Source organism: Thermothielavioides terrestris, chromosome 1 (assembly GCF_000226115.1).
Source record: "Thermothielavioides terrestris NRRL 8126 chromosome 1, complete sequence".
In the NCBI taxonomy this organism is placed as follows: Eukaryota; Fungi; Ascomycota; class Sordariomycetes; order Sordariales; family Chaetomiaceae; genus Thermothielavioides; species Thermothielavioides terrestris.
The window spans coordinates 9,914,501-9,925,184 of NC_016457.1; the positions used below are offsets into that span (position 1 = coordinate 9,914,501).

Below are 10,684 nucleotides of genomic sequence, written 5' to 3' on the forward strand. Positions count from 1 at the left end.
TCACCGCGGGGCAAACCAGCCCCGCGTCTCAGCAGCTTGCAGGCAGCTGCCAGGCAGGGACCATGGATCCACCAACCCGAGCTTACGGCTCACCGCAGCATGCCGCCCACCATCCCTTGCCTTACATCAACCTGCAGCTCGAATTTGGCGACATTGCAACACTCTTGCTAAGTCGCTCTGCCAAAGAGACACCTACACCTGGCGCTCAACATGGCGTGCCCCCATATTGGAGCAGCTAGTACGATTCTATCCCCAAGCTTCGTCTGGCCGAGAGTCCGAGAATCTGGACACAACTGACATCGTTCCCAGATCTCTCGAAGCCGACTCCTGCCGATTCGGTTTATCGCGAAGACTGCACTCAGTGCTTTGACTCCATTGTGCGTGTCACATCCATGCAGCTTCTTTCCCCCGCCTTCTGACGAGAGTAGGACGACCCAGATGGCCTGGATGTCTGCCTTAAGTGCTTCAACGGCGGCTGCGCCGGCAACCGCAACCATGCCAGGCTGCACAGCAACACTCGGAAGCACCCCCTCGTTCTCAATATCCGCCGTGCCCGAAAACGCGTCGTCCGAGACGAGCCTCCCCTGAAAATGTCGAAGCTTGCCATTGCCGCCGAGACCGAGGCCGACAAGTATGACACGACGCTGGCTGTCAAGTGCCTCGAGTGCGGGATCGACGACATTGACAAGACCGACCCAGCGATTGCGCCAGTTGTGGATGCCGTTATGAAGGCACACACGTTTTCGCGGAAAGAGGAGGTCAAGGCGTGGGAGCAGGAGTTGACCAGCTGCGAGCACATTCTCACGTTGCAGCAGGGGCCGCCCCGGAAGATCGAGTCACAGAACTTGGGGCACTGCTCCAAGTGCGATCTGAAGGAAAACCTCTGGCTTTGCCTGGAGTGCGGCAACCTCGGCTGCGGAAGGGCGCAGTTTGGTGGTGTGGGCGGGAATTCGCATGCTCTGGCGCACTCAACAGAGTCCAACCACGGCGTGGCTGTGAAACTCGGCTCGATTACGCCCGAGGGCAACGCGGATGTGTACTGCTACAAATGCGACGAGGAACGGATCGACGAGGACCTCGGTTCTCACCTGGCCAATTGGGGCATCATCCTATCAGAGCGGCAGAAGACGGAAAAGAGCTTGACCGAGATGCAGATCGAGCAAAACTTGCGCTGGGAGTTTTCGATGACGACTGAAGACGGCAAGGAGCTGACCCCGCTCTTCGGCCCTGGCCTGACGGGTCTCAAGAACCTCGGAAACAGCTGCTATCTGGCCAGCATTCTGCAGTGCCTCTACGACATGCCGTCCTTCCAGCAACGGTACGGTGGCCTTCTGTCGACTTCTGACGCGTCAGACCCTGCGCAAGACCTGGAGACCCAACTTCGGAAGATTGGGGATGGTTTACTTTCTGGACGCTACTCTAAGCCCGACTCGGATGTCATTACCTCGGAGCTTTCGCCAGAGATTCCACATCAGAAGGGGCTTCAGCCATCGATGCTCAAGCACTTGATGGGACGCGGTCACCCGGAGTTCTCAACCATGCGCCAACAAGACGCCTTTGAGCTCCTCCAGCATCTCATCAAGCTCATCACGCGATCGAAGCACCCCGCAGAGCTCGGCGATCCCACCCAGGCGATGCGCTTTGTCATGGAGCAGCGCCTGCAGTGCCTGGGATGCAACAAGGTCCGCTACAGCAGCACCGAGCAGGACAGCATATTCATCGACGTCCCGCTCGAAAAGCTCCCGGCCGAGGAGGGCCAGAAGCCCGAGTACAAGCCGGTCCATTTCAAGCAGTGCTTGGACAACCTGACGGCGCCGGAGACCGTCGAGCTGACTTGCGCGTCGTGCGGCAGCAAGCAAGGGTTCCTGAAGCGCACGCTCTTCAAGACGTTCCCCGATGTCCTCGTCGTCAACGCCCGCAAAATGACGCTCGAGAACTGGGTCCCCATCAAGGTCGACGTTCCCGTCCTGATCGGCGACGAACCATTCGCGCTGGACTCGTACCTCTCCAAGGGCCTACAGCCCGATGAGGAGCTCTTGCCAGAGGAGGCCGCCGCCGCGAGCAACGTACCCGCCTTTGTGCCTAACCAGGAAGCCCTCGTGATGCTCCAAGAGATGGGCTTCCCGCAGGTCCGGTGCGAGAAGGCGCTGCACGCGACCGGCAACAGCGATGCGAACGCGGCTATGGAGTGGCTGTTTGCCCACATGGACGATCCGGACATCGATGCGCCTCTCAACCTCGGCGGCGGCGCGGCCGAAAAGCCGGCCGCCGCGGTCGACCCCGAGAAGCTCGCGCAGCTGGAGGCGATGGGCCTCGGCGGGCCGAGGGCGGTCAAGGCTCTCAAGGAGACGGGCGGGGACGTCGACAGGGCGGTCGAGTGGCTGTTTAGCCACCCCGATGACCAGGGTGACTTTGGGGAGGAGGATGCGACAAGCAGCGGGCAAAGCGAGGGGGTGGGCAAAAAAGGAGAGGCGGGAAGCAGCGCGCTGCCGGCGAACTTCCAGCTGCAATCCATCGTCTGCCACAAGGGCACCAGCATCCATGCGGGGTAAGTGTCTGTATGGCTTGTGGTGGGTGACGAAGGCTAATCATTCTTGACAGACACTACGTCGCGTTCATCCGCAAGAAGCTCGGCGAGGAAGTTTCCTGGGTCCTGTTCAACGACGAGAAGGTTGTCAAGGCTGGGAATGCGGACGAAATGAAGCAGTTCGCCTACATCTACTTCTTCAAGCGGGTTTAGCTCACGGGAGGCGGGTTTCGGGTTATGACAAAGCACAAGCATAACAAGACAACGGGCGAGCGGTCGGCCACGGTACTTCCGTAGAGAAAAAGATGTGGCGTAGAATATACTTCCGACCAGTGTGAGCTGAAACAAGAATGCATTCCCGAATCGCGCTCGACCCTTTGCTTTCCTTCCCAGGTATCTATACCGTATTGTCCCGTCCAGCAAACTCCCCAAAACTCCGAACAACCACAAAACAAAGCCCGCACATAAGCGTCATATTATTACACTCTGACCTACCCCCGCACTGTACGCAGGTGTGTCGCGCCGCGCCGCGCCGTCAATCGTCCCGTCAGTCCGCCAGCCGGTAGCTCACGAGGGTATCCACGCGGTGGCAGTGGGTGCTGAAGCCGCGCAGCTGGACGCGCTCGCCGTTGGCGATCTCCTTGGCGTCGCTGTCGCCCCACTCGACGGGGACCTCGACCGTCTCCGCGTCGTCGACGTACACGAGCACGTTGAAGGTGCAGCCGCCGTGGCCGCCGGGCAGCTGCGGCAGGAAGGTCACCGACGCCGTGATCTGCCGGAAGATGGCCGCGATCTCGGCCTGGATCTCCGCCTCGGTCTTGTCTGCTGCTGGCGCTGGTGGGGCGGCGGCGGCGCGGCTGTTTTCGCTGTCTGCGTGGGAGGGGGCGTTTTCTTGGTCTGCGCCGCCGCTGGTGGTGGAGGGTTTGGATTTGGAGGAGGATTTGGACTTGGGTTTGGCGAGGATTTGGACCTGGAAGCCGCGGCCATCGGTTAGTTAGAAAGAAAGGCGAGGAGGGGATAAGGTGGGTGGTCCCGGAGAAAGGGAGGGAAGGAGGGAAGACGCACGTCAAACTGCCAGCGCTCGACGTGCTCGCCCGTGTCCTTGTCGGTGATGACGATGACGAGCTTCGAGACCTTGCCGCCCACCATCCACTTGTCGAGCTGCGTCATGATCTTCTTGATGTAGGCGCGCACCTGGTCGTCGGACGAGACCAGCATGTTGAGGCCATACTTCTTGACGGCCGTGAAGTCCTCGGCGGGGTAGACGCCGCGTTGGAAGCTGTGGGTGCCAGTGTCAGTGTCAATGGAGTGCCGGGAGTGCGCGAGAGCAAAGCAAGGAAGCGGTGGCGTCGCGTACAGAATCGTGTGGATCGAATACTGGAACTGTCGGTGCGGAAGGGACAGCGGTTAGCGAACATGTTGCGGAGCGCTTTGGACCGTGACGGAATTGAACGGCAGCAGCAACTCACAAACTCGGCGACAAGCTTGGCGCTGCCCTTGAGCGACAGCTTGTGCACCTTGGATTTGTCTTTTTCTGGCGCCACGGATGTCATTTTGGTCGATGTTCCAGCCTGCGCAGGGGATTCCGTTTCGCGGGCCTGCTTGAATGGGTCAGGCAGACGGTGCTGTGGAATGTTCAAACCCCCCCACTATTGTTTACTTTCGCAGAGCGCCAGCCGCCGCCTGGACAACGCTGGCTGGTGTGTGTCCGCCTGGCAGCCAGCTGCGACGAAGTGGCATCATTGGCAGCTTAGGTCATCATGCGGGCTTGGCGTTAGGCGATAGGGGAAGGCAAGGCGCTAGGCGATAAGGAAGGCGAGGCGCTAGGCGATACAGTAGGCGATACAGTAGGCGATACGGTAGGCGATACGGCTTTGCAGGCCGCGAGGGCGGCGAGGTTGGCGATAGCTTCGTTCGCTTACGGCATTGCTTCGTAACTTACATTTACGTATTCCTTTGGCGACGCAGAAGCAAGGGAGGGAAGTAACACTCTGCTGCAGAAGTTTGCGGGAGCGCAGAGTCGCGCTAGTGGGGTTCGGCATTTGTGTTTGCCCGATTTTGGAAATAAGTACGCATCAAGGAAAAATGGGGGTGGATTTGTTGTTGCGCCCATTGTTGAAGCCCGAGCCTCTGGTCGGGGAGGCCCACACTTAGCACAGCTTCTTGTCTAACTGCCAGGCTGGTGAGAAATCCCAGATTGCCAAGCGGGTTCGTAGTTCAAAAAAGTTCGGACGGACAGCTCGCAGCGTTGATGAGCAAGCCAAGTTCCGGGAACATGTGGCGGCGTACTGAACGGGCATGATTGTGTGAAGAATGCACATCGACGAAGGGCAAGAAGAGCTAAGAGGAAGCGGGTCTGTTCGTCGCATCGTTAGTCTAACAGGGATATGTGGAGTACATGTGGTTATTATGTGTGTACCTGTGACGACGACCATTGCGATGGCATGCTTGTCACCCCTGGCAAGCCGAAGCGTGCGATTTAGCAATACGCCGTCAGTCCTACACGCCAATAGCTCTGCCAGTTGCCTCTCTACTTGGGCCGCATCATCTTCAGAGTAACCAACAGCAAGTGCCTAGCTCCGTGCTGTACCGCTGCTAGCGGTAGCCTCCCGAGAGTGGTCGATGGTCTTGCCGACGTACAAGGACAAGGGATGACTAGAGTACTGCAGATTAATAAACGAGCCGTTGTGGGACGAGCAACAACTGCCCGCCGATGACTTGGCCCTCAGTTGTTCGAGGACGGCAACTGCCATGTCCGTCCGGACGCCGGCGGAGATGATCAGTAATGTGCTGTCTTCACCAACCCGAAATTTGTCAGCTTCTGCGACAGCACGCACGAACTCGAACGAGAGAAGACACTGGAATACTTTGACATGTAAATACAGACGTCGGCAAGGAAGGTATAAAGTGATTCCACCCTCCTCCGCCGGTCCGTCCCTGAGTCTCCGTGTTCGAATCTACATCAGTCTAGTGATAGTCACAACCACCGCTTCTCCTTTCGGCATTCTTGAGCCCATTAGCACCAGTCCACATCCGCATCCAAGTATGGCAAGCAAAGGAACTGTCCTTGTCACCGGCGCCAACGGCTACATCGCCGCGCGCACCGTGGAAGCGTTCCTCAAGGCCGGCTACTCTGTCCGGGGCACCGTGAGGTCGCTGGCCTCCGCCACCGAGGTCAAAGAAGCTCTTCCCGAGTATGCAGACAAGCTCTCGTTTGTTGAGGTGCCCGATATCACCGTTCCTGGCGCCTTCGACGACGCCGCCAAAGGTGCCATCACCAAATATGTCTCCCGATTGTCCGTCGTGTGCAGCACTAACATCTAACAACGGCAGGCGTCGACGCCGTCGCCCATCTCGCGTCGCCCGTCTCCTTCGACTTCACCGACCCCGAACCGGTGATCCGCAGCGCCGTCGACGGTACCCTCCGCGTGCTCGAGTCAGCGCTGAAGGAGCCACGGATCAAGAACTTCGTCTTCATGTCGTCTGTCGTCGCTATGGTTCAGCAGCCCCTTGAAGGCCACACCCACACCGAAGCCGACTGGAACACGTGGGCGGAGGACGTAGTGGCCGAGCAGGGCAAGAACACGCCGGGCCGCATCATCTACATTGCGAGCAAAGCCGCAGCCGAGAAGGTGCTGTGGAAGTTCCGGGATGAGCACAAGCCGCACTTCACGGTGACCTCCATCAACCCCAGGTGAGCTAGCCACTACTTTTATTATTTTTTTTCTTTCAAAAAGCATTCTCTTTGCCAAAGTTATGCGCATGTTGGCCGCGGCTAACCCGGAATTAGCTTCGTCGCCGGCCCGCCGCTCGCAACGCCCTCCTCGGCCGACAAGATCAGCATGTCGAACCAGCAGATCCCGGACGTGTACAACGGCAAGCCGCTCGACCAGGCCGGCGTGTCCGCGGGGGTGGACGCATACGTCGACGTTCGCGACGTCGCGCGGCTCGTCGTGTTCGGCGTCGAGCACGCCAACAAGGCCGACGGCGAGCGCTTCCTGACCGCCGCGTACTTCTCCCCGGGCCAGGCCGTGGCCGATATCCTCCGGGACGCCTTTCCCGAGCGGGCCGGCATCATACAGAAGGGGAATCCGGGGCAGGGGTACGAACCTGACTATCGGTTTCCGAAGCAGCTGGTGTTTGACGGCACCAAGGCGGTCCGGTTCACTGGGCAGGATTACATCCCGTGGCGTCAGACTGTGCTGGATACCGTGGAGAAGCTGAAGCCGGTGCTTGTGTGATTTGCTCACACTGGCCGAGCGGTCCTGATAGTTGGCAATCCCAATAGTCTAATTCCTACAATAGAAACCAATAGACAGCATCTTGGCCTCCTCTGCTTGAGTTTAAGGGGACACAGACAGCCAGAATACCTAGACACCATTCACATGAGTATAACCGGGGATCGACGAGAAGACAGCCCTGACGGTGGTCCCCTGACGATTGGTCCCTCAACGGCCACCCAACGGTCATCCAACGGTCGCCCCACGGCCAGCCATATATAGGTATTCAGCAGCCCCGGTGGTTCACCTGGAGTGCTGCTTATGCATGCCAACAAGAAGCTGTCAAGGAGGGGCAACCAGAGGCCAATCAAATTTCCGCACCACATATCCGCGATTATGGCCCCCCAAAGGCCCTGGGCGGAGACAGAATACCCCTCCCTTCGCTTCACTTTGTAATCCTCTCATCTATGGGGCCCATAGGCCGATCCTCCTCTTGAGTTGACCGCAGGTTTTGCGTTCTCGCCATAGCCGCGGCTGCTTTTGCTACTGCTGCTTCTCCTTTCAAATCGTCTGGAACTGCGAGTCTAAGATTGACCACATAGGTCACACAGAGTCGCAGAATGGCTACCGTCTTGTCCTCCGTCGAGGGCACGTTGCTAGTCGGCGTGCTTATCGTCGGGCTATATGCGGCGTACCGAGCCGCGCTGCCCAAGCCCCTCGCCAACATCCCATACAACCGCGATGCTGCCCGCAGGCTGCTTGGTGATGTTCCCGAGATGGTGGCCTATGTCGTGCGCACAAAGCGTGTTTTTGTAAGTGAAGACACAATAAAAGCCCATCATGTTTATCACACAAGAACTCTCATGGCTAACAAAGCGCAGTGCTGGTTGACCTCGCTAACGAGGCGGCACCAAAGCCCCATCATACAAGCCTTTATCAAGCCCATGTCGCTGCCCTGGGTTGTAGTGACGGACCCATTTGAGAGCCAGGACATTCTCCTGCGGCGCACCAAGGAATTCGACCGCAGCGGCTTCTTTGGCGAGCTGATCGGCGGCATCCTACCGGAGCAGCACATCCAGTTTCTGTCGAGCGATGCGCGCTTCAAGAACAACCGCAACCTCATCAATCACCTGATGGCGCCGACCTTCATCACCCAGGTCAGCGGGCCGCAGGCCTACAAGGCCGCTTCGACTCTGATCCGCCTATGGGAGCTCAAGTGCAGCATGGCGGACGGCCGACCGTTCGCGGCCCACGCCGACATCACCTACATGGCGCTGGACACCATCTTCGCCGCCATGTTTGGCCACCCCGAGTCGGAGAGCATCATGATCCGGCGCCTGCAGGCAGTGTCGGCGCAGCGGGACAAGGGCGAGATGAAGACGCCCAGCAACACCGACCAGCCCGTGCTGTTTCCTGACGCCGAGTTGCCCGAGGTCTTCGCCGCCGCGCTCACGCTGGCCACCTCGGTGATGCACACGCAGTTGTCGCCGCTGCCCCGGCTCACCTCGTGGGTGCTCCGCCAGTTCCCCTACATGAAGAGGGCCACTGCCATCAAGGACAAGTACATCCGCGACAAGGTCGACGAGTCGGTGCGGCTGATGGACGGCGGCAAGGACGAAGACGCCACACACAGCCCGCGCACGGCGCTGCACTCGGTGCTGCTCCGCGAGCGCGACGTCGCCGCGAAGGAGGGCCGTCGGCCCGACTACCACAAGCGCGCCATCGCCGACGAGTTCTTCGGCTTCATGCTCGCGGGCCACGACACGTCGGCCACGACGCTCGCCTGGGGCGTCAAGTTCCTGGCCGACCACCCGGCGGCGCAGGACCGCCTGCGCGCCGAGCTGCGCGCCGCGCTGCCCGAGGCGGCCGCCGCTGCCGCCGCCGCCGCACGCGGCGGCAAGCACCACGCGGGGCCGAGCTACAGCGAGCTCGCGCGGGCCCACATCCCCTACCTGGACGCGGTGGTGGAGGAGGTGCTCCGGCACGCCAACACCATCGCCTTTGTGGTGCGCGTCGCGCTGCAGGACACCACCGTGCTGGGGCGTCACATCCCCAAGGGCACCGACGTCTTCCTCATGGCCAACGGCGCCGGGTACCTGGAGCCGAGCCTGCCGGTGGCGGACGAGACGCGCAGTCCCGGGGCGCGGCGGCGCGGCGAGGCGGCCAAGAGCAGGGGGCTCACGGGCGCGTGGGACGACGGCGACATAGGCGCCTTCCGGCCCGAACGGTGGCTCCGCAAGGACAAGGACGACAAGGACGGCGGCGGCGCCGAGGTGTTCGACCCGATGGCGGGCCCGTCTCTCGCCTTCGGCCTGGGCCCGCGCGGCTGCTTCGGCCGGCGGTTCGCGCTGCACGCGCTCAAGATCCAGTTCGCCCTGATCGTCTGGCACTTCCACCTGCTGCCGGTCCCGCCCGGGCTCGGGGGCTACGATGCGGTGCAGAAATTCGCCCGGGAGCCGACGAGGTGCTACGTGCGGTTGCGCAATGCCATCATTTAGGGGTGGCAGCAGCAGCTCTCTCTCTCTCTCTGGTCACGCACTATTGAAGTGCTGGCCCCTGGGTCAGATGGAGGAGACACCGGCGCCGCAGCCATCCCGGTCACCCGATGTGCCCCAGAGATGCGGCCTTGATCTGGGACGGGTGCGGGCGGGGCTGGGCCGGAAATGTCACGGCCTTTTCGGCTAAACCCACAGTGCCATGTCTTCGTGCCTGTCGAATCAAACTTTTCAGGGAACAATCCCTCATCGGGGACACAACACTTCGTCTCCTCCCCACAGCTGGTGGGAAGCAGGATCTCAACGCCAACTCCGCGGACCACTCAAATCACATCCGCGGAACTAGTCAGAGGGTTTCCGTTCCTGCCGGCTGTTTAGGTGGCCCAAAGCGGGGTGTTCCAACTCATTTCACCTATGAAAACTCATGAGACAGTGCGGGGGATCGGACGGATTTAAGTTGACAGAACGCCGAGTACCTCCCTACGTGCAGAATCTTCGTATTATAAGCAACCGCCCACCCCCATTGTTGAACTTGGTTTACTCAGTAATCCTTCCTCAAAACTAACGACGCTTTGCATACCATCCCAGGAAGATGCCGACAGGAAGCTGCCTTTGCGGCGCGATCAAGGTTGCCTATACTGGCGAACCACTGCATACAGTGAGCCTGTCGTTTGTTTCACCTCACCAAAGCATCACAAACTATGTGCAGTCGCGGGCCTGCTGATCTTGGCTCGAGGCCGTATGCTACTGCCACGACTGCCGCAAAATGAACAACGTCCAAGTCTTCCAAATTCCCAAGGCCAACTTCACCGTAACTCAGGGCGAGCCGAAGGTGTACACCAAAATATCGGACCACGGCAATGTCAGTCGTCCTTGCCGCCTTGGGCTTATTCATTTTCTCGGCTGCAACTAACAAGAATCTCTCCCCTGCCCAGGAAATTCACAACCACTTCTGCGGCGCCTGCGGCACCACGCTGTTCCGCACAGGCGGCTCGCCGCTCATGAAGGACAACGTCGGCCTACGCGCCGGCGTGCTCGACGACCAGAGCATTCTTGACAAACCCCCGGCCGTCGAGGTGTACGTAGACCGGCGGCCGCAGTGGATCCAGCCGATCGAGAACGCCGTCCAGCTCAACAGCAAGTACGAGCGGGTTTGATACTTGAGCTTTCTCAGGCTGCTGTTTTGAGCGCGGCATGCTTGGTGTTGGCGAATCGTGGCGATACGAAGCCTGCTTGGCAGCTGGAAATGCGGATAGTTAGCTAGAAAATCGAAGTCCTGAAAATTCTCGCCCCCTTTGAGCTTATCGGTAGTGTAAGCCACTTCTGAGGAGAGGCGGCGCCCGGTTGAGGGAATTCTCTCCGCTGGTGCCTTCCGGTACGTGGTGCCTTTGTCGGTGACCCGCATATACATTCCACCTAAAGTCTAGCTGTAAGGTCGCCTC

General features: G+C 59.9%; 5 protein-coding genes across 5 annotated transcripts; 4 read left to right on the forward strand and 1 right to left on the reverse strand.

Moving 5' to 3' along the window:
- The first annotated feature begins 61 nt into the window (after positions 1-61).
- Positions 62-3,012, forward strand: THITE_2111115 (uncharacterized protein). The gene is made up of 4 exons (XM_003651063.1): positions 62-238; positions 310-377; positions 429-2,548; positions 2,602-3,012. Exons 1-4 carry the CDS (start codon positions 211-213, stop codon positions 2,738-2,740), a joined length of 2,355 nt encoding a protein of 784 aa, XP_003651111.1. The 5' UTR covers positions 62-210; the 3' UTR covers positions 2,741-3,012.
- A 62-nt stretch (positions 3,013-3,074) lies between these two features.
- On the reverse strand, positions 3,075-4,080 carry THITE_2039922 (uncharacterized protein; the record flags this gene model as incomplete). The annotated part of the gene is made up of 4 exons (XM_003651064.1): positions 3,075-3,497; positions 3,593-3,806; positions 3,885-3,910; positions 3,997-4,080. 4 exons carry the CDS (start codon positions 4,078-4,080, stop codon positions 3,075-3,077), a joined length of 747 nt encoding a protein of 248 aa, XP_003651112.1.
- A 1,492-nt stretch (positions 4,081-5,572) lies between these two features.
- On the forward strand, positions 5,573-6,768 carry THITE_2039376 (uncharacterized protein; the record flags this gene model as incomplete). The annotated part of the gene is made up of 3 exons (XM_003651065.1): positions 5,573-5,795; positions 5,861-6,221; positions 6,318-6,768. The coding sequence occupies 3 exons, from the start codon at positions 5,573-5,575 to the stop codon at positions 6,766-6,768; spliced, it is 1,035 nt and encodes a 344-aa protein (XP_003651113.1).
- A 599-nt stretch (positions 6,769-7,367) lies between these two features.
- THITE_2038308 (uncharacterized protein) lies at positions 7,368-9,245 on the forward strand (the record flags this gene model as incomplete). The annotated part of the gene is made up of 2 exons (XM_003651066.1): positions 7,368-7,559; positions 7,629-9,245. The coding sequence occupies 2 exons, from the start codon at positions 7,368-7,370 to the stop codon at positions 9,243-9,245; spliced, it is 1,809 nt and encodes a 602-aa protein (XP_003651114.1).
- Positions 9,246-9,483: 238 nt separating this feature from the next.
- Positions 9,484-10,536, forward strand: THITE_2111119 (uncharacterized protein). The gene is made up of 4 exons (XM_003651067.1): positions 9,484-9,739; positions 9,831-9,900; positions 9,979-10,104; positions 10,178-10,536. The coding sequence occupies exons 2-4, from the start codon at positions 9,835-9,837 to the stop codon at positions 10,397-10,399; spliced, it is 414 nt and encodes a 137-aa protein (XP_003651115.1). The 5' UTR covers positions 9,484-9,739; positions 9,831-9,834; the 3' UTR covers positions 10,400-10,536.
- The last annotated feature ends 148 nt before the right edge of the window (positions 10,537-10,684 follow it).

Coding starts and splice junctions, on each gene's coding strand:
- THITE_2111115 (XM_003651063.1), top strand. CDS start 211: ATGGCGTGCCCCCATATTGGAGCAGCTA. Junction 239..309: donor CCCCCATATTGGAGCAGCTA/GTACGATTCTAT, acceptor CATCGTTCCCAG/ATCTCTCGAAGCCGACTCCT. Junction 2,549..2,601: donor GGCACCAGCATCCATGCGGG/GTAAGTGTCTGT, acceptor CATTCTTGACAG/ACACTACGTCGCGTTCATCC.
- THITE_2111119 (XM_003651067.1), top strand. CDS start 9,835: ATGCCGACAGGAAGCTGCCTTTGCGGCGCGATCAAGGTTGCCTATACT. Junction 9,901..9,978: donor CTGGCGAACCACTGCATACA/GTGAGCCTGTCG, acceptor TCTTGGCTCGAG/GCCGTATGCTACTGCCACGA. Junction 10,105..10,177: donor AAATATCGGACCACGGCAAT/GTCAGTCGTCCT, acceptor TCCCCTGCCCAG/GAAATTCACAACCACTTCTG.